Source organism: Thalassophryne amazonica, unplaced genomic scaffold (assembly GCF_902500255.1).
Source record: "Thalassophryne amazonica unplaced genomic scaffold, fThaAma1.1, whole genome shotgun sequence".
Classification (NCBI taxonomy): domain Eukaryota; kingdom Metazoa; phylum Chordata; class Actinopteri; order Batrachoidiformes; family Batrachoididae; genus Thalassophryne; species Thalassophryne amazonica.
In genome coordinates this window covers 350013-372719 of record NW_022986258.1, presented here as the reverse complement: position 1 = coordinate 372719, position 22707 = coordinate 350013, and the positions used below count along the sequence as shown (strand labels likewise).

The window sequence follows — 22707 nt, the reverse complement described above, 5'->3', positions numbered from 1 at the left end:
TAAACTAGCATTTAGTTGTATAACCACAGTTTTTCATGATTTCTTCACATCTGCAAGGCATTAATTTTGTTGGTTTGGAACCAGGATTTTTCTGGTTTCCTAGTGTGCTTGGGGTCATTGTCTTGTTGAAACACCCATTTCAAGGGCATGTCCTCTTCAGCATAAGGCAACGTGACCTCTAAGTATTTTGACATATCCAAACTGATCCATGATACCTGGTATGCGATATATAGGCCCAACACCATAGTAGGAGAAACATGCCCATATCATGATGCTTGCACCACCATGCTTCACTGTCTTCACTGTGAACTGTGGCTTGAATTCAGAGTTTGGGGGTCGTCTCACAAACTGTCTGCGGCCCTTGGACCCAAAAAGAACAATTTTACTCTCATCAGTCCACAAACTATTCCTCCATTTCTCTTTAGGCCAGTTGATGTGTTCTTTGGCAAATTGTAACCTCTTCTGCACATCTTTAACAGAGGGACTTTGTGGGGGATTCTTGCAAATAAATTAGCTTCATACAGGCATCTTCTAACTGTCACAGCACTTACAGGTAACTCCAGACTGTCTTTGGTCATCCTGGAGCTGATCAATGGGTGAGCCTTTGCCATTCTGGTTATTCTTCTATCCATGTTGATGGTTGTTTTCTGTTTTCTTCCACGCGTCTCTGGTTTTTTTTGTACATTTTAAAGCATTGGAGATCATTGTAGATGAACAGCCTATAATTTTTTGCACCTGCGTATAAGTTGTCCCCTCTCCAATCAACTTTTTAATCAAACTACGCTGTTCTTCTGAACAATGTATTGAACGTCCCATTTTCCTCAGGCTTTCAAAGAGAAAAGCATGTTCAACAGGTGCTGGCTTCATCCTTAAATAGGGGACACCTGATTCACACCTGTTTGTTCCACAAAATTGATGAACTCACTGACTGAATGCCACACTACTATTACTGTGAACACCCCCTTTTCTACTTTTTTTTTTTACTAACAGCCCAATTTCATAGCCTTAAGAGTGTGCATATCATGAATGCTTGGTCTTGTTGGATTTGTGAGAATCTACTGAATCTACTGGTACCTTGTTTCCCATGTAACAATAAGAAATATACTCAAAACCTGGATTAATCTTTTTAGTCACATAGCACTACTATTATTCTGAACACTACTGTAACTGATCCCTTTGCTCTATCAGTCGTGGCGTGACAACACCTTCACAGGCGAGCTTGGGTTCACGTGTTTATTAAATCATATTTTTGGGGACGGCATGTGGTGGTTCTCATAATGACTCACTTTGTTGTGGACATTAAAAGTTACGAGTCACTTATTTTCAGTAATAGTGCATTAAGTTAACCTAACGGATGAAGCTACTGACAGCTGCTAAAACTGCTAATGCCATTAGCAGTTTTAAATATGACAAGAGTTTGACTCCATGTGAATATTACAGCAGCGACATCTCAGATGATCCGTTTGGACATGTGTCCACAACAAAACAGATTATTCCAGGTGTTTGTAATTAAATACACTGAAGACACAACAACAACAACACACAAAGAGCTAAAGATGCTACAAGAGCTGGACTAGAGAGAATGAAACTATCTGTAGAGAGTGGCTTAGTGGTTAGCACTGTTGGCTCACAGTGAGAAGGCCATGGGTTAAATTCCGGCATGTGGCCTTTCTGTGTGGAGTTTGCATGTTCACCCCGTGTTTGCGTGGGTTTCCTCCCACATCCAAAGACATGTGGGTTTGGTGGATTGGAATCTTTAAATTGTCCGTAGGTGTGCGAGTGGGTGTGTTTGTTTGTGGTCCTGTCCTGGGTGTACCACGCCTCGCGCTCTATGACTGCTGGGAAAGGTTCCAGCCCCCCCCGCAACCCTTAATTGGATTAAGCAGTTGATGATGTGTGTGTGTGAGTATAGAGCCCAAAACTGTTTTTGTACCAGAATGTGAGTCCCTTCAGCTGCTCCCTTGGTTTCACCGCAGCAGATCCCTCATGTTGATTTGGCAGATGTTTCACAGCAAAACCACTTGACCCCCAGGCTGTAAACATGTTCGACTCTGCTCTGTAGTTGGACATTTTAACATGGACTTGAATGGAAACCTGCTCACTTCTGGAACCAGCCTCAAATGGCCAGTCAAGGAACTGCAAGTTTTTATTCCAACCGTTGCAGTTTTCTGCTCACTTCTGATGTAATCTATGCTCACATTTTACATTTCTAATTAATTTAGACCATCTCTGAACGCACTTTGGTATTAAAGAGTGTTTACTGCAGCAAATGAAACACAGACTTTATTTTGATTTGAAAATTTAAAGGAGACTTTATTTTGACTTGACATTTTAAATATTAGTGTCATCCGCAGCAACAAACAGGAACTTAAAGTGCAAGCATCATCTCCACTCTGCAGTCAGCATTAAGACGTCCGAGGACAAAGGCGACACTTAGGTTTCTTCATCAGCACTGTCCAGCAGGGCGGCGCTGCTGTCGTGCTCAGACATGGCACTGGACAGAATGTTGTCAGTTTTCCCCATCGCCTACAAGTCAAAGACGAAACAGTGCACATTTGAACCTTCAATCAGCTGCTAATACGATAACTAACACACACACACTTTATTGCGATCGATGGTTTCTTTGTTCTTAATGCTTTTCCTCAGATGACATGCACCATCAACGTTTTTGTGGCGTTGATGCACGAGCTCATCTTTTCTGCTAATTTGCCACCGGCTGTGAGGACTACAGTAAAACTTGTGTATAATGGGTTCAGGTGGACAGGTTATAATCAAAATCCACTACATGTATAAAACGGACAAAATCCGCTATATAGCGCTTTTCCATCTGCATCAGAAGCTCAAAGTGCTTTACAATGATGCCTCACATTCACCCATTCACACAGACACACACACACACACACCGATGTCAGGGTGCTGCCATGCAAGGTGGTCACTACACACTGGGAACAACTTGGGAATTAAGGACCTTGCCCAAGAGCCCTGAGTGATTTTCCGGTCTGGCTGGGTTTTGAACCAAGGATCCTCTAGTCTGAAGCCCAAATCTTAACCACTAGACCATTACCTCCCCATCCGCTTATACATATAAAACGGACCAAATCCACCATGCGTATAAAACAGACAAAATTCGCTATATGTATAAATCAATCAATCAATTTTTTTTATATAGCGCCAAATCACAACAAACAGTTGCCCCAAGGCGCTTTATATTGTAAGGCAAGGCCACACAATAATTATGTAAAACCCCAACGGTCAAAACGACCCCCTGTAAGCAAGCACTTGGCTACAGTGGGAAGGAAAAACTCCCTTTTAACAGGAAGAAACCTCCAGCAGAACCAGGCTCAGGGAGGGGCAGTCTTCTGCTGGGACTGGTTGGGGCTGAGGGAGAGAACCAGGAAAAAGACATGCTGTGGAGGGGAGCAGAGATCAATCACTAATGATTAAATGCAGAGTGGTGCATACAGAGCAAAAAGAGAAAGAAACAGTGCATCATGGGAACCCCCCAGCAGTCTACATCTATAGCAGCATAACTAAGGGATGGTTCAGGGTCACCTGATCCAGCCCTAACTATAAGCTTTAGCAAAAAGGAAAGTTTTAAGCCTAATCTTAAAAGTAGAGAGGGTGTCTGTCTCCCTGATCTGAATTGGGAGCTGGTTCCACAGGAGAGGAGCCTGAAAGCTGAAGGCTCTGCCTCCCATTCTACTCTTACAAACCCTAGGAACTACAAGTAAGCCTGCAGTCTGAGAGCGAAGCGCTCTATTGGGGTGATATGGTACTACGAGGTCCCTAAGATAAGATGGGACCTGATTATTCAAAACCTTATAAGTAAGAAGAAGAATTTTAAATTCTATTCTAGAATTAACAGGAAGCCAATGAAGAGAGGCCAATATGGGTGAGATATGCTCTCTCCTTCTAGTCCCCGTCAGTACTCTAGCTGCAGCATTTTGAATTAACTGAAGGCTTTTTAGGGAACTTTTAGGACAACCTGATAATAATGAATTACAATAGTCCAGCCTAGAGGAAATAAATGCATGAATTAGTTTTTCAGCATCACTCTGAGACAAGACCTTTCTGATTTTAGAGATATTGCGTAAATGCAAAAAAGCAGGTCCTACATATTTGTTTAATATGCGCTTTGAATGACATATCCTGATCAAAAATGACTCCAAGATTTCTCACAGTATTACTAGAGGTCAGGGTAATGCCATCCAGAGTAAGGATCTGGTTAGACACCATGTTTTGTAAGATTTGTGGGGCCAAGTACAATAACTTCAGTTTTATCTGAGTTTTAAAAGCAGGAAATTAGAGGTCATCCATGTCTTTATGTCTGTAAGACAATCCTGCAGTTTAGCTAATTGGTGTGTGTCCTCTGGCTTCATGGATAGATAAAGCTGGGTATCATCTGCGTAACAATGAAAATTTAAGCAATACCGTCTAATAATACTGCCTAAGGGAAGCATGTATAAAGTGAATAAAATTGGTCCTAGCACAGAACCTTGTGGAACTCCATAATTAACTTTAGTCTGTGAAGAAGATTCCCCATTTACATGAACAAATTGTAATCTATTAGACAAATATGATTCAAACCACCGCAGCGCAGTGCCTTTAATGCCTATGACATGCTCTAATCTCTGTAATAAAATTTTATGGTCAACAGTATCAAAAGCAGCACTGAGGTCTAACAGAACAAGCACAGAGATGAGTCCACTGTCCGAGGCCATAAGAAGATCATTTGTAACCTTCACTAATGCTGTTTCTGTACTATGATGAATTCTAAAACCTGCATATAGAGTCTGCTATATGTCAAGAGGCACCGAACGATCTATGGGGAATCCCCACCACTGATTAGTTTTGCGTATTTCCTTGATTAAATGCCTGACCTTGAATCGGGACCTGCCTCATTTAATGACCGGGTCAAAATTTCGCCTGAAAAAACAAACGCTAGCCTTAAATAAACGCTCAACATTATGTACATTAAAAGGTTTATGGTCAAGTCACTTTTTTTTTTTAACTCCGCTGTGGAGTGGTACCTTAAAATCCTAAAGCCTGATTTATGCTTCTGCAACTCCGTAACTCCGTGTCCCTGCAATGACCTCTACATGCATGTGACTCAAAGTTCCCCGTCATGTCGCTGGGTGTCTTATTGCAATTTACTGAGCAAGAGCATTTTCTGGATTAGTTTATCCCTCAACGAGCTCCACTTCTTTATACAAACAACCTCCAAACCAACGGTATGGTACGTACAGTTTCCTCCATGAGTTGCGGGTCATTTGAGCGTCTTTTTCGAAGTAAATGTTGTGAATTTGGTCATATTTGCAGACTTTTCTGCCAAATGTATTTAATCCATGAATTAAGTGTAATCGGCGTGCGCACTGAAAGTTTTGAAAGTCACAGGGAAAACAATTGTGCCTGTGTACGATGAACACTGATCTGTCTATAAATCTCCACGGTTTTCAGCACTGTAGCCTTTGTGCCCTTTTCACTCAAACTTCTACATTTTTCTCAAACCGATGTAATCAGGACTTAAACACAGCTTGTTCCTGGGTGATCGGAAACTCGTCTGCACAGTGATTATTACTATATGCAGGCTGAAGTTGCCTTGCTACATCAATCCATCCATCCATCCATTTTCTTCCGCTTTATCCGGAGTCGGGTCGCGGGGGTAGCAGCTCAAGCAAAGCCGCCCAGACCTCCCGATCCGCACACACCTCCCCCAGCTCCTCCGGGGGAACCCCAAGGCGTTCCCAAGCCAGCCGAGAGATGTAGTCCCTCCAGCGTGTCCTGGGTCTTCCCAGGGGCCTCCTCCCAATGGGACGTGCCCGGAACACCTCTCCAGCGAGGCGTCCAGGGGGCATCCGAAAAAGATGCCCGAGCCACCTCAACTGACTCCTTTCGACGTGGAGGAGCAGCGGCTTGACTCCGAGCTCCTCCCGAGTGACTGAGCTTCTCACCCTATCTCTAAGGGAGCGCCCAGCCACCCTGCGGAGGAAACTCATCTCGGCCGCTTGTACTCGCGATCTCGTTCTTTCGGTCATGAGCCAAATCTCATGACCATAGGTGAGGATCGGAACGTAGATGGATCGGTAAATCGAGAGCTTTGCCCCCCTGCTCAGCTCTCTCTTCACCACAACGGTCCAATACAGCGACCGCATCACTGCAGATGCTGCACCGATCCGTCTATCGATCTCACGCTCCATCCGTCCCTCACTCATGAACAAGACCCCGAGATACTTAAACTCCTCCACTTGAGGCAAGGACACTCCACCGACCTGAAGAGGGCAAAGCACCTTTTTCCGGTCGAGAACCATGGCCTCAGATTTGGAGGTGCTGATTTTCATCCCGGATGCTTCACACTCGGCTGCAAACCGCCCCAGTGCACGCTGAAGGTCCTGATTTGACGAAGCCAACAGAACCACATCGTCCACAAACAGCAGAGACGAGATTCTGTGGTTCCCAAACCAGACCCCCTCTACACCCTGGCTGCGCCTAGAAATTCTGTCCATAAAAATAATGAACAGAACCGGTGACAAAGGGCAGCCCTGGCAGAGGCCAACGTGCACTGGAAACAGGTTTGACTTACTACCGGCAATGCGAATCAAGCTCCTGCTGCGGTCGTACAGGGACCGGATAGCCCTTAGCAAAGGACCCCGGACCCCGTACTCCCGGAGCACTCCCCACAGGGTGCCCCGAGGGTCACGGTCGAACGCCTTCTCCAGATCCACAAAACACATGTGGACTGGTTGGGCGAACTCCCATGAACCCTCAAGCACCCAATGGAGCGTGTAGAGCTGGTCCAGTGTCCCGCGACCAAGACGAAAACCACACTGCTCCTCCTGAATCCGAGGTTCGACCATCGGTCGAATTCTCCTCTCCAGTCCTCTGGAATAGACCTTAACAGGGAGGCTGAGGAGTGTGATCCCCCTATAGTTGGAACACACCCTCCGGTCCCCCTTCTTAAACAGAGGGACCACCACCTCGGTCTGCCAATCCAGAGGCACTGTCCCCAATCGCCACGCGATGTTGCAGAGACATGTCAGCCAAGACAGTCCCACAACATCCAGAGACTTAAGGTACTCAGGACAGATTACATCCACCCCAGGAGCCTTGCCACCGAGGAGCTTTCTAACCACCTTGGTGACTTCGGCCTGGGTAATGGATGAGTCCGCCTCTGAGTCCCCAGTCTCTGCCTCCTCTTCGGAAGACGTGACGATGGGATTGAGGAGATCGTCGAAGTACTCCTTCCACCGCCCGACAACATCCCCAGTCAGGGACAACAGCTCCACACCCACACCGTAAACAGTGCTGGTGGAGAGCTGCTTCCGCCTCCTGAGGCGTCGGAGGGTTTGCCAGAATCTCTTCGAGGCTGACTGATAGTCCTCCTCCATAACCTCCCCAAACTCCTCCCAGACCCGAGTTTTTGCCTCTGCAACCGCACGGGCTGCGGCACGCTTGGCCTGCCGGTACCTGTCAGCTGCCTCTGGGGTCCCACCTACCAACAAAGATAAGTAGGACTCCTTCTTCAGCTTGACGGCATCCCTTACTTCCGGTGTCCACCGCCAGGTTTGAGGATTGCCGCTGCGACAGGCACCAGAGACCTTGTGACCAAAGCTACGAGCGGCCACATCGACAATGGAGGTGGAGAACATGGTCCACTCGGACTCCATGTCTCCAACCTCCCCCGGAATCTGGGAGAAGCTCTCCCGGAGGTGGGAGTTGAAGACCTCGCTGACACAGGGTTCCGCCAGTCGTTCCCAGCAGACCCTCACGATACGTTTGGGGCCTACCAGGTCTGACCGGCTTCCTCCCCTCCCAGCGGATCCAACTCACCACCAGGTGGTGATCGGTCGACAGTTCTGCCCCTCTCTTCACTCGAGTGTCCGGGACACGTGATCGAAAGTCAGATGATACGACTACAAAGTCGAACAACGACCTCTGGCTCAGGGTGTCCTGGTGCCATGTGCACTTATGGACACCCTTGTGCCGAACATGGTGTTCGTATGGACAAACTGTGACTAGCACAGAAGTCCAACAACTGAACACCACTCGGGTTCAGATCGGGGAGGCCGTGCTTCCCGTACCCCCTCTCCAGGTCTCACTGTTGCCGCCCACGTGGGCGTTGAAATCCCCCAAGAGAACAATGGAGTCCCCAGTCGGAGTGCTATCTAGTACCCCTCCCAGGGACTCCAGGAAGGTCGGGTACTCTGCACTGCTGCTCGGCCCGTAGGCCCATGTCGCTCTTTCGGGCTGAGCCCGGCCGGGCCCCATGGGCTAAGGCGCGACCACCAGGCGCTTGCGTGCGAGCCACAACCCCAGGCCTGGCTCCAGGGTGGGACCCCGGCTCCGCCATACCGGGCGACGTCTCAGTCCTTGATTTTTTACTGGTCATGGAGGTTCTGAAACTTTAATATATTAATATTATTATTATGACATGAAAATGACTACACACACACACACTCCTGTGACGGGGACACAAGGCCTTCAGGACAATATCACATTTTTATGCTTTATCTTCTTGTCTAGAATAGAATAAAATAGAATTTAAAATTCTTCTTCTTACTTATAAGGTTTTGAATAATCAGGTCCCATCTTATCTTAGGGACCTCATAGTACCATATCACCCCAATAGAGCGCTTCGCTCTCAGACTGCAGGCTTACTTGTAGTTCCTAGGGTTTTTAAAGAGTAGAATGGGAGGCAGAGCCTTCAGCTTTCAGGCTCCTCTCCTGTGGAACCAGCTCCAATTCGGATCAGGGAGACAGACACCCTCTCTACTTTTAAGATTAGGCTTAAAACGTTCCTTTTTGCTAAAGCTTATAGTTAGGGCTGGATCAGGTGACCCTGAACCATCCCTAGTTATGCTGCTATAGACTTAGACTGCTGGGGGGTTCCCATGATGCACTGAGTGTTTCTTTCTCTTTTTGCTCTGTATGCACCACTCTGCATTTAATCATTAGTGATCGATCTCTGCTCCCCTCCACAGCATGTCTTTTTCCTGGTTCTCTCCCTCAGCCCCAACCAGTCCCAGCAGAAGACTGCCCCTCCCTGAGCCTGGTTCTGCTGGAGGTTTCTTCCTGTTAAAAGGGAGTTTTTCCTTCCCACTGTCGCCAAGTGCTTGCTCACAGGGGGTCGTTTTGACCGTTGGGGTTTTACATAATGATTGTATGGCCTTGCCTTACAATATAAAGCGCCTTGGGGCAACTGTTTGTTGTGATTTGGCGCTATATATAAAAAATTGATTTGATTTGATTTGTCCACCAGCCAGAGTTAAACAGCAGCATAACTCCCATAAAGAGTAAATACCAGCTCACATCATGACCACACATCATGAATATAGAATATTTTTTTCTTTTTAACAAGCAGAACAAATTAAATTAAAGGTTTCAGCACCAACGTCTTCAAAGTTCCGAGTGTTTTATCTCATTTTGTTCCTTCAAAGACTCAAAATCACGTCATGATGCGCTCTACCTTGATGGCGTCGTCACGGTGGCGGAGGCTGATGGCTTTCCCACAGAAAACACAGAGCGTCAGAGAGACACAAAGCTGGAGGCTGAGCAGGACCAAGAGGACTCCACGAAGCCCAAACCCGAGCATCTTCAACACAGAGATCCACAACAAAAGTTTCACAGATTTAATCACTGAGCCCCCCACAGGTCTACTTCCTGGGTATTTTCTAGTAGCTGTGGGTCTCCTCTTCAGGAAAAAGCATGTTAGCATTAAAAAAAAAAAAAAAAAAAAAAAACTTGTTCCCAGGTCACTTACTACAAGCATTTTTTATTTGCACAACATGCTTTTTTTTTTTTTTTTTTACACAAGTTTGGGGGTAGGGGAAACAAATGTGGTAATAGCACTTCACCCTGAAGGTCCACAGCAACAAGCTGCCACTCAAAATGTTGGCATTTAAATCCTCTTTCACATGCTACATAATAAATGCAAATTAGGTCAACAAGTAGGTCACCAGAGGTCAAAAGATCACAGAATTTAGTCAATGCCCAAAATCTTTATGACTTGCAGAATATAAACGTATTTTGTAATAAAGACAGTTTTTTTCTGGTGCAGCTCCTCAGCTGCTGAACTTACATCCAGCTTCCAAAGGTGACGGTGACATTGTGTCGACATGTCTTGTGGTCTCGATCCGTTGGACAGTAGAAACACACCACACAGCTGGTCAGACGGACGCCAATCAGCCAATAGCCAACACACGTAGACCACACCCACCAGGCTGAGGACAACGCTGCACAGGCTGGACACCAAAGTCACCAGGACCTGAACCAACAAGCACCAATGTGCACAATTCTTTCATGCACAGAAACCAAACCTGCTCTAGTTTTGCAAAAGGCAACAAAGAAAACTCACCAGTTTGAATGAGGTTCTTCTCTTCGATACCACAGCCAGCGACCCCGAAACCACAAACTGGATGATAAGAGAAAAGACCTGTGAGGGCCAAAGTGAACCAAACCCACTGACAGTTCTGAAAGTCCTCAAGCCTCACAGGGAGACCTATGACAAGCAGGACACCAGGATGGTCTGGTCCCACAGCAGAAACTCAACTAATTCTCCGGACCCTTGTCCCATAACCACCCACATGGTCCCTGAGGCCCCAAGAGACCCAGGTCCCTTAACCACCCGCACAGCCTCCAAGGCCCCTACAGACTCAGGTCCCATAACGGCTCACGAGGCCCCTCTGGACCAAGGTCTCATAACCACCAGCACGACCCCCGACGTCGATCCAGACCCAGGTCCCCTAACCACCCACAGGGCCCATGGGGCCCCTCCGGAACCACGTCCCATAACCACCCACACAGGACTTTCTGCCACATTTTCAGACATTTGAAAAGCATATTTATGATCTACAAACAGCTCATGAAGTCTTATTTTGAAATGACTCAATGATCACAGTCTGGATCCTGAAACCTTCAGTGTTTTGACTGCTACGTACCAAGACACCGATGCACAGTGGCGCGTGGATGAGAAGAACTGGGGAGAGGATGGTGGTGAAGCTGATGAGAACACACAGCACGCCGATGAAGATCTGCACCACCTGAAGACATAAACAAACAAAAAAAACACAAGTCAGCACCGGCTGATTCCAGCCAACATTAACGCATCTACATAATGAGCCGCTGTATCCGCTGTGGTGACCCCAAACAAAATGGGAGCAGCTGAAAGGACAACAACAACAACAACAATATGGCCACTGGGTACTGCGAAGACCTGGCGTCTGTCCGTTTGTCTGTGCTCAGCATAAGTCCAGTTCTATTACTCCCAGAGTCTTCAAATTCACAGGGAACATTCTTGGGACACAGGCTAACCTGGACCTATTTTAAAAGGTTAAAAAGTCACATTCTGTTTGAATCTGTTCTGCTTTGTTTCTGAGTAGCAGGGGATGACAGCCAATCAGAGTGAAGCTGCACCGTGACGTCACTGGCTGGTCTCTTCCAAAACCGCTTTGCTTTGTGTTTATAGTGCAGCAGATAAGAGAATATATAGAGGGGAATCCTGCAAATGGTGATAAAAGCATCAAATTTGGCAGAAATACTCCTCAGACAATCCTATTTTGAAAAAAACGATTGGCCACTTGACTTTTCAATCAATTGAAGAATTACACAGAGGTCAAAATTAAAAGATGCTCCAATCATATTGAAACCTATGCCACATTATTTGCCTGATCATAAAGATTCCAAAAAGATATGGTTTGGATGGTCTGTAGCTGAATTCTATGGAGTTACGGGATAAAAACAGCAAGAATGGTGACAAAGGTCAGTGTTGGTTTGTACAGGGGTCAAAAATTAAACTTGCGCCAATTTTGGTAAAACGTGATGCAAATTACTAGTTGAGTTAACACAGTTTTAAAAAGGAATAGTTTGGACCATGTATCATCCTTACTTATCATTTTACAGGGTAACATATGTCACATGTCATAGAATCCAATAGATGTAGACCATTCAACACTGTTAAAACTATTCCATTTATTAATCCTATTAGCTCAACCAATAACTTGCATCACTTTTTACCAAAATTGGAGCAACTTTAACTTTTGACCACTGTACATAATGAAACTGAGCTTTGTCACCATTCTTGCTGTTTTTATCCTGTTACTCCATAGAATTCAGTCACAGATAGTCCAAACTATACGCATCGGTCTATTTGAAGAGTTTCAGTCAGGTTTTAGAATTCAACATAGTACAGAAACAGCATTAGTGAAGGTTACAAATGATCTTATGGCCTCGGACAGTGGACTCATCTCTGTGCTTGTTCTGTTAGACCTCAGTGCTGCTTTTGATACTGTTGACCATAAAATTTTATTACAGAGATTAGAGCATGCCATAGGTATTAAGGCACTGCGCTGCGGTGGTTTGAATCATATTTGTCTAATAGATTACAATTTGTTCATGTAAATGGGGAATCTTCTTCACAGACTAAAGTTAATTATGGAGTTCCACAAGGTTCTGTGCTAGACCAATTTTATTCACTTTATACATGCTTCCCGTAGGCAGTATTATTAGACGGTATTGCTTAAATTTTCATTGTTACGCAGATGATACCAGCTTTATCTATCCATGAAGCCAGAGGACACACACCCAATTAGCTAAACTGCAGGATTGTCTTACAGACATAAAGACATGGATGACCTCTAATTTCCTGCTTTTAAACTCAGATAAAACTGAAGTTATTGTACTTGCCCCACAAATCTTAGAAACATGGTGTCTAACCGATCCTTACTCTGGATGGCGTTACCTGACCTCTAGTAATACTGTGAGAAATCTTGGAGTCATTTTTGATCAGGATATGTCATTCAAAGCGCATATTAAACAAATATGTAGGACTGCTTTTTGCATTCACGCAATATCTCTAAAATCAGAAAGGTCTTGTCTCAGAGTGATGCTGAAAAACTAATTCATGCATTTATTTCCTCTAGGCTGGACTATTGTAATTCATTATTATCAGGTTGTCCTAAAAGTTCCCTAAAAAGCCTTCAGTTAATTCAAAATGCTGCAGCTAGAGTACTGACGGGGACTAGAAGGAGAGAGCATATCTCACCCATATTGGCCTCTCTTCATTGGCTTCCTGTTAATTCTAGAATAGAATTTAAAATTCTTCTTGCCCCTCCCTGAGCCTGGTTCTGCTGGAGGTTTCTTCCTGTTAAAAGGGAGTTTTTCCTTCCCACTGTAGCCAAGTGCTTGCTCACAGGGGGTCATTTTGACCGTTGGGGTTTTACATAATTATTGTATGGCCTTGCCTTACAATACAAAGCGCCTTGGGGCAACTGTTTGTTGTGATTTGGCGCTATATAAAAAAATTGATTGATTGATCGATCGATCTTTCAATTTTGACCTCTGTGTAATTCTTCAATTGACCTCTACCTGACCACCGATTGAAAAGTCAAATGGCCAATCGTTTTTTCAAAAGAGAATTGTCTGAGGAGTATTTTTGCCGAATTTTATGCTTTTAATCACCATTTGCATGATTGTTTCAGTTATCTGATGCACTATTGTATGCATGTTTGTCATATATTATGCAAAAGGTAGTGAGAAATAAACACGTCTAAAACAAAAACGCCATTTTTGGAACCCAACACCTCTGATCTTATTTCGCAGACGTTAGCATGGTGACGTCACAGGCTGGTAGCTAGCTGCAAAACTCTTCTTTGTGTGTAACTATATCCTCTTTGTCATATATTATGTAAGGCTAACGAGAACACTTCTAAAACTGAAAACGCTCTTTTTGTAAACTGATAACACATTTTGTGGCGTTAGTGTGCACGCTAACTTCCGCTAACCCAAGCTAACTTCCTATGGAGTTAAATTTGTCTCATTAATACCAGCAAATGCACAGAGGGTGATCTACAAATATTCCTTGATTTGTATAACGTCCACTTTTGTCAAAAGCTCATGTACACGCAGATGCAAAGCCTGCAGATGCTGTTAAAACGTAAATATTGTTTCTGATTGACTGATTAATTGATGGGCTTCATTGAACATGTATAAATTGTATGTAAGACAACAAAATCTTAGTAATTAAACAACTGCAAATTATAAAGAACACAAGGCTCATACGGCCGAGGGTATTTTAGCATTGCATCATATTAAAAACAGCCAGGAAGAGGAACAGACGGGATGAAACCACAGTGCTTACATTGTTTTTTACGTCAGGAGAGAAAACGTGCAACTTGAAGAAGTTCCATGTTCATATCAGTTTTGTGGTTTTTTTTCTGGGCTTCGGTGCAAATTCTCTGAAGCTTCACTCATCATCTTCCGGCTGAGCACATTGATACGATGATCACAACTGACGGTGCATCATTTCAGCCCGACGTCCAGAAAACGCCACGCTGTAAAAATGTCCGTTTTAAAGTCAATTAACGCTCGAACACGTGAACATTATTCACACTTTACTTTTGGTGAAATTTGATTGTGTCGTAAATATTAAAGACAATCATTTTATTTAGAATCCAGACAGATTACATAATCAATAGCTGACACATTTTACAACCACTGCAGCTCATCACGTGTTCCATCTGAAGCGGTTTAGTTCTCACCCCAGGGCTTGTGGCTCCGCCCGCAGAAACATGGCGGGTCATGCTATTGGTCTTTGTCACAGGGGCTGGAGGCGGAGCTTGCTGTCATAGTGGTGGAGTGGCAGGTTGGTGGGAAGTGGTCTGCAGTGGGATGCTGGCCTTCTATCCTGAGGAATGACCGAGTGATGATCGTCAGCCCTCCAACAGACGACACCGTCGTCGAGGTCATGATGGAGATCAGCTCACTGACACTGCACGGAAAAAAAAACAAAAACAAACAGCAACACAGGAGTGTTTAACACTAAAGTGTGTTTTATTTGAACAACACCAGAACACATTCAGTCCAATCTGGGGCCCAGAACCAGGGCCTGACCCAGAGCCGGGCACAGACCCAAAAACACCCAAGTCTCTTTACGCCTCCAGTCCAGCAGAGGGCAATCAAACTAACGCTTTACAACATGAAAATTAAAAAATGGCTAAAAACCACACATACACACACAGAAAATGGTAAGTGGGCTGCATTTATATCGCGCTTTTCCATCTGCATCAGATGCTCAAAGCGCTTTACAATGATGCCTCGCATTCACACAAACACCAGTGCCAGGGTGCTGTCATGCAAGGTGCTCACTACACACTGGGGAGCAACCAGGGGATTAAGGACCTTGCCCAAGAGCCCTTAGTGATTCCCCAGTCTGGCTGGGTTTTGACCTCCTCTGGTCTTAAGCCCAACGCTTAACCACGAGACCATCACCTATGTACATTAATGTGCACAGACGTTAATGATAGATTATAAAGGATGGGGCAGGGTTTTTTTTGCCCCTTGCTTGACTGCTTCACTGAACCAAAGTTCTCTGAATCAGTTTCAGTCTGATGTCTTTGACAGTGACATTCCTCTATCGCTAGTTAGCATGCTACAGCTCTCCGTCAGAGGATTCATATGATTTCAAAAACAGCATTTTTAGATTTAGAACTGTTTATTTCTCACTAACTTTACAAAATATGTGAACAATAAATTGATTTGCACAGAAACACAGCTGTCACAGGGCGTATTCCGCCATCTTGGAGTATTCTGTTGGTGCGAACAACCAGCTGACATCACACTGTCTTGTCACTCTGATTGGTAGTCACTGCTATCGCATCAATCAATCAATCAATTTTTTTATATAGCGCCAAATCACAACAAACAGTTGCCCCAAGGCGCTTTATATTGTAAGGCAAGGCCATACAATAATTACGTAAAAACCCCAACGGTCAAAACGACCCCCTGTGAGCAAGCACTTGGCTACAGTGGGAAGGAAAAAAACTCCCTTTTAACAGGAAGAAACCTCCAGCAGAAACCAGGCTCAGGGAGGGGCAGTCTTCTGCTGGGACTGGTTGGGGCTGAGGGAGAGAACCAGGAAAAAGACATGCTGTGGAGGGGAGCAGAGATCGATCACTAATGATAAATGCAGAGTGGTGCATACAGAGCAAAAAGAGAAACACCTCAGTGCATCATGGGAACCCCCCAGCAGTCTACGTCTATAGCAGCATAACTAAGGGATGGTTCAGGGTCACCTGATCCAGCCCTAACTATAAGCTTTAGCAAAAAAGGAAAGTTTTAAGGCCTAATCTTAAAAGTAGAGAGGGTGTCTGTCTCCCTGATCTGAAATGGGAGCTGGTTCCACAGGAGAGGAGCCTGAAAGCTGAAGGCTCTGCCTCCCATTCTACTCTTACAAACCCTAGGAACTACAAGTAAGCCTGCAGTCTGAGAGCGAAGCGCTCTATTGGGGTGATATGGTACTACAAGGTCCCTAAGATAAGATGGGACCTGATTATTCAAAACCTTATAAGTAAGAAGAAGAATTTTTAAATTCTATTCTAGAATTAACAGGAAGCCATGAAGAGAGGCCAATATGGGTGAGATATGCTCTCTCCTTCTAGTCCCCGTCAGTACTCTAGCTGCAGCATTTTGAATTAACTGAAGGCTTTTTAGGGAACTTTTAGGACAACCTGATAATAATGAATTACAATAGTCCAGCCTAGAGGAAATAAATGCATGAATTAGTTTTTCAGCATCACTCAGACAAGACCTTTCTGATTTTAGAGATATTGCGTGAATGCAAAAAAGCAGTCCTACATATTTGTTTAATCTGCGCTTTGAATGACATATCCTGATCAAAAATGACTCCAAGATTTCTCACAGTATTACTAGAGGTCAGGGTAATGCCATCCAGAGTAAGCATCTGGTTAGACACCATGTTTCTAAGATTTGTGGGGCCAAGTACAATAACTTCAGTTTTATCTGAGTTTAAAGCAGGAAATTAAGAGGTCATCCATGTCTTTATGTCTGGTAAGACAATCCTGCAGTTTAGCTAATTGGTGTGTGTCCTCTGGCTTCATGGATAGATAAAGCTGGGTATCATCTGCGTAACAATGAAAATTTAAGCAATACCGTCTAATAATACTGCCTAAGGGAAGCATGTATAAAGTGAATAAAATTGGTCCTAGCACAGAAACCTTGTGGAACTCCATAATTAACTTTAGTCTGTGAAGAAGATTCCCCATTTACATGAACAAATTGTAATCTATTAGACAAATATGATTCAAACCACCGCAGCGCAGTGCCTTTAATACCTATGGCATGCTCTAATCTCTGTAATAAAATTTTATGGTCAACAGTATCAAAAGCAGCACTGAGGTCTAACAGAACAAGCACAGAGATGAGTCCACTGTCCGAGGCCATAAGAAGATCATTTGTAACCTTCACTAATGCTGTTTCTGTACTATGATGAATTCTAAAACCTGACTGAAACTCTTCAAATAGACCATTCCTCTGCAGATGATCAGTTAGCTGTTTTACAACTACCCTTTCAAGAATTTTTGAGAGAAAAGGAAGGTTGGAGATTGGCCTATAATTAGCTAAGATAGCTGGGTCAAGTGATGGCTTTTTAAGTAATGGTTTAATTACTGCCACCTTAAAGCCTGTGGTACATAGCCAATTAACAAAGATAGATTGATCATATTTAAGATCGAAGCATTAAATAATGGTAGGGCTTCCTTGAGGCAGCCTGGTAGGAATGGGGTCTAATAGACATGTTGATGGTTTGGATGAAGTAACTAACGAAAATAACTCAGACAGAACAATCGGAGAGAAAGAGTCTAACCAAATACCGGCATCACTGAAAGCAGCCAAAGATAACGATACGTCTTTGGGATGGTTATGAGTAATTTTTTCTCTAATAGTTAAAATTTTGTTAGCAAAGAAAGTCATGAAGACTTACTAGTTAAAGTTAATGGAATACTCAGCTCAATAGAGCTCTGACTCTGTCAGCCTGGCTACAGTGCTGAAAAGAAACCTGGGGTTGTTCTTATTTTCTTCAATTAGTGATGAGTAGAAAGATGTCCTAGCTTTACGGAGGGCTTTTTTATAGAGCAACAGACTCTTTTTCCAGGCTAAGTGAAGATCTTCTAAATTAGTGAGACGCCATTTCCTCTCCAACTTACGGGTTATCTGCTTTAAGCTACGAGTTTGCGAGTTATACCACGGAGTCAGACACTTCTGATTTAAAGCTCTCTTTTTCAGAGGAGCTACAGCATCCAAAGTTGTCTTCAATGAGGATGTAAAACTATTGACGAGATACTCTATCTCCCTTACAGAGTTTAGGTAGCTACTCTGCACTGTGGTGGTATATGGCATTAGAGAACATAAAGAAGGAATCATATCCTTAAACCTAGTTACAGCGCTTTCTGAAAGACTTCTAGTGTAATGAAACTTATTCCCTACTGCTGGGTAGTCCATCAGAGTAAATGTAAATGTTATTAAGAAATGATCAGACAGAAGGGAGTTTTCAGGGAATACTGTTAAGTCTTCTATTTCCATACCATAAGTCAGAACAAGGACAGCACTAAGAGAAGCTTTCAAATGAATTAAAGCTCTGTCTGGGTTTTTGATTAATTAATAAGCTGGAATGGAAGATTGCTGCTAATCCTCCGCCCCGGCCCGTGCTACGAGCATTCTGACAGTTAGTGTGACTCGGGGGTGTTGACTCATTTAAACTAACATATTCATCCTGCTGTAACCAGGTTTCTGTAAGGCAGAATAAATCAATATGTTGATCAATTATTATATCATTTACTAACAGGGACTTAGAAGAGAGAGACCTAATGTTTAACAGACCACATTTAACTGTTTAGTCTGTGGTGCAGTTGAAGGTGCTATATTATTTTTTCTTTTTGAATTTTTATGCTTAAATAGATTTTTGCTGGTTATTGGTAGTCTGGGAGCAGGCACCGTCTCTACGGGGATGGGGTAATGAGGGGATGGCAGGGGGAGAGAAGCTGCAGAGAGGTGTGTAAGACTACAACTCTGCTTCCTGGTCCCAACCCTGGATAGTCACGGTTTGGAGGATTTAAGAAAATTGGCCAGATTTCTGAGAAATGAGAGCTGCTCCATCCAAAGTGGGATGGATGCCGTCTCTCCTAACAGACCAGGTTTTCCCCAGAAGCTTTGCCAATTATCTATGAAGCCCACCTCATTTTTTGGACACCACTCAGACAGCCAGCAATTCAAGGAGAACATGCGGCTAAACATGTCACTCCCGGTCCGATTGGGGAGGGGCCCAGAGAAAACTACAGAGTCCGACATTGTTTTTGCAAAGTTACACACCGATCTATGTTAATTTTAGTGACCTCCGATTGGCGTAACCGGGTGTCATTACTGCCGACGTGAATTACAATCTTACCAAATTTACGCTTAGCCTTAGCCAGCAGTTTCAAATTTCCTTCAATGTCGCCTGCTCTGGCCCCCGGAAGACAATTGACTATGGTTGCTGGTGTCGCTAACTTCACATTTCTCAAAACAGAGTCGCCAATAACCAGAGTTTGATCCTCGGCGGGTGTGTCGTCGAGTGGGGAAAAACGGTTAGAGATGTGAACGGGTTGGCGGTGTACACGGGGCTTCTGTTTAGGGCTACGCTTCCTCCTCACAGTCACCCACTCAGCAATTTCATGAAACAGACCCCGCCTAGCTGGCGGCATGAATGCAGGTTGTCACTTTGCCACGGTCACTTGCAGCCAATGTGATTGCAGGCACCAGTCTGACAGCTGGGACGCTGGGTACGAACAGGAGACGAATCCAGAGTCCAACGTGCAAACCGCCTGACTTCATGTGAGAGATGATCAGTTTTCCAGATTTTCAGAGTAAGATTCAAAATGTCAAATTAAACTAACACTCAACATCTTGTTTCTTTCAAGATGATTCCTCGAAAGAACAACCTGCAACAACAAAAATGGTCACAGACATGAAATCAGTGACTGACGTCACCACAGACGGTGGTGACATCCCATCCTGTCAGTCAGGTGATCCAAATGAAGCAGGAAGTGTTCAAATGGAATCATCAGAATTTGTCATATAAATAAATAACCTACGGTAACGGAATTACAATCTGAACTAATCTGGCCAGATTTTGCTGCTGTTGTAATTCCGTTACCATAGAATTGCCCAGTAAGTCCCTTCAGCTGCTCCTTTGTATAGACTCGGAGTCACCACAGCAAATACAAGATGGATCTGCAAGTTGATTGGACACAAGTTTTACGCCGGTGTCACGTACAATTCTTTCCACCTCGCTTAGACAACAGTGCAGAATGTTACGCATGCATAGATCTATTTATTCGTTGTCTGCATCTCTACCTGTCAAATGGCACCAGGACAGAAGTAAACTTGATCTATTTTAATCGTTAACACCGGTTAATCATGGACTCAGTGAAAATGTAAGTGTTTAGTGAGCAGATGTCTGCCCTCATGGAATATTTACGAACGAATACCCACAGGGTATTTCAGAGTCGTCCAGACAGACACGATTAAATAACTGACAACAGCTGTAAATGAAGAAATTCATCAAAATATCGATATAAATTGCGAAGGTGTTTTGCTTCTTTCATCATCCATCCACCTCAAGTTCCAAACGCTGTTTTCTAAGTGAGGCGGACAGAATTGTACGTGACACCTGACACCCTTCCTGAGTCAGGAAGTCAATGACGCAAATCCACCTTACATGGACAGACGTGGCGGGGTTCGAACCGGGAACCTACCGCACTGAAAACAAGCGCACTAACCACTTGGCCACCACCTCTACAAACAAACAAATAAATAAAGAAACCAACTGCATCATCAATTTAAACAGATTTGATCCTGAATCAATCAAAACAATATATATATATATATAAACATTTTTTTCTTGTTATATTTATAGTTGTTTTGCCCTTTTCAGTACGATTTCCTCTATTATGAATCTCTGTGGACCCACTGGATGCCATTTATACCAAAAAAATAAAAATAAAAACATTAAAAAACAAAATTGCCGAATAAGTGTCTGAAAAAAGTAAGTAACTGGTCCCCATCTTCACGATACCAAACCGATTTAGAGTCTGATCTGATTCGGTTTATATCCGGATTTAAAGCAGAAAAACAAAGTGTTTGTGTCGCAGAAGCTTAAAAAAATGAATAATGAACGATTAATTAACATCACCTCGGAGCTAATAAACGCTTTACGTGGAAAAAGCTTTTCGGTTCGATGACTTTGAAGCCGCTTACCTTCAGTTTAACAGACTTTAATCAGAACAAACGCGGAAACTGTCACCGCCCGGTGCTGCGTTCACGGGCTGTTGTAAAAACATCGACGTGAAATAAATACGTCACTATTATTTTAATGATCATTTCTCACGAAACTCTGCTGAAATATTTCTCAGGGTCAGGGATACACATAAATATTTATAAATAATGCTATAGTCACATGCACATCGATGTTTGCACGTTACAAAACAATTTCCTTTAAAAATAGAAAAACAGTGTTTTGCACCAAATCGGTTCAGAAAAATTAAAAAAAAAGTTCCCATAAATGCGGCTTTAAAGTGAAACATATTTTAACAGGAAGCTAAAATTGTGGCACACAATGATGGACACTGGGCATTTGTTTTGCACTTTACGACTGAATGCTGGTTTTCATCTTTAATAATTTGGTCTTTTAATTTGAATCTTTACACGTCAGATTCATAAACTGTACTCACATATGAAGAAACTGGCGCTTTCGTGCCTCTCCAATTCTTGAGAATTCCAACAATTCGTCAATGCAGCATCCACAGCGCCACTCCAGGAAAACCACGTGATCCTGACTGAAGCCTCCACCCACCCCGCTGACCTGTGAGCGTGCCCGCTGACCTGTGAGCGTGCCCGCTGACCTGTGAGCGTGCCCGCTGACCTGTGAGCGTGCCCGCTGACCTGTGAGCGTGCCCGCTGACCTGTGAGCGTGCCCGCTGACCTGTGAGCGTGCCCGCTGTCGTTGCGACGTCTCTCTGCGAGACCGACAACGGGTGTCGTGCCGAAGTTCTTCTCCCGTCAGAATTTGTGTCCCCTGGCGCGTGAGCGCGCATTCACTCACTGCAGCTCTTTAAACCATCTCCTGCTGCTCCCAGACAAAAATAACAGCATGTTGGTTGTTCAATAGTAAGTAAGTCCCTTCGGCTGCTCCCTTGTTTGCATGTTGCCCGATTCAGTACCCCTGCCGTGAAATGCACCCCCTTCGCGGGAACGCGCATTTGAACCTCGTCGCCTTTAAACTCACATTTAACAGCACAGATACAGTTTGCACAGACAAAAATGTTCACAAATCAGTATGATTTTTATTCTATGTCACGTTGTCTCCAGATATGTGGGAGTGAACAGAATATGTTCATATTTTCGAGCACTAATTGGCTGCTTTTGTTCTGTAGGAACGAAGCATCTGATATTTTCATGTTTATTTCATGACGTTTCATCACACGATGGTGTTTGTTCTAGTGTTTATTTGTTTAAATGATTTTAATTTTATTCATTGATGTTATAAATGAATATACAGATTGAATCACTGTGGAATGTTTGAGGACCCTGTTGAAATTAACGTCCATTCCTATTATATGTATTATGTCTGTATATAATATATTAATTTATTCAGAGTATCCTAATCATCATCAGAACTATTATTATTATTATAAAAATGTAATCAAAACAATGGTTATCATTCCATGTTACTTAAAGTCTAAATACAACACAAAAGTGAAAAGAACGTGTATTTTTGGAAGTGTGTCAGATATATTTTCTGTCTAATTACATGGAAATAGATTTATTGGTGGGGAAGGGGAGAGCAGTGGCAGTTCTTCAATTAATTCCTCTCTGGGGCCAGAC

The 22707-nt window shown here is 43.8% G+C and overlaps 1 protein-coding gene across 3 annotated transcripts in view; it reads right to left on the bottom strand.

The window, feature by feature from the left end:
- Positions 1-2288: 2288 nt before the first annotated feature.
- LOC117505874 overlaps positions 2289-22707 on the bottom strand; it is a 33000-nt gene continuing 12581 nt past the window's right edge. Inside the window, exons 2-8 of one of the 3 annotated variants that reach the window (XM_034165407.1) lie at positions 21555-21571; positions 14532-14761; positions 10935-11036; positions 10352-10408; positions 10076-10261; positions 9464-9589; positions 2289-2526 (exon numbers count right to left, since the gene is read on the bottom strand). In XM_034165407.1, coding sequence (XP_034021298.1) covers positions 2434-2526; positions 9464-9589; positions 10076-10261; positions 10352-10408; positions 10935-11036; positions 14532-14573 — 606 coding nt within the window. In that variant the 5' untranslated portion in view covers positions 14574-14761; positions 21555-21571 and the 3' untranslated portion in view covers positions 2289-2433. Of the gene's footprint in view, positions 2527-9463; positions 9590-10075; positions 10262-10351; positions 10409-10934; positions 11037-14531; positions 14762-21016; positions 21163-21554; positions 21572-22707 lie in introns of those variants that run through there. The other 2 variants (XM_034165409.1, XM_034165408.1) reach the window with 2 other exon arrangements.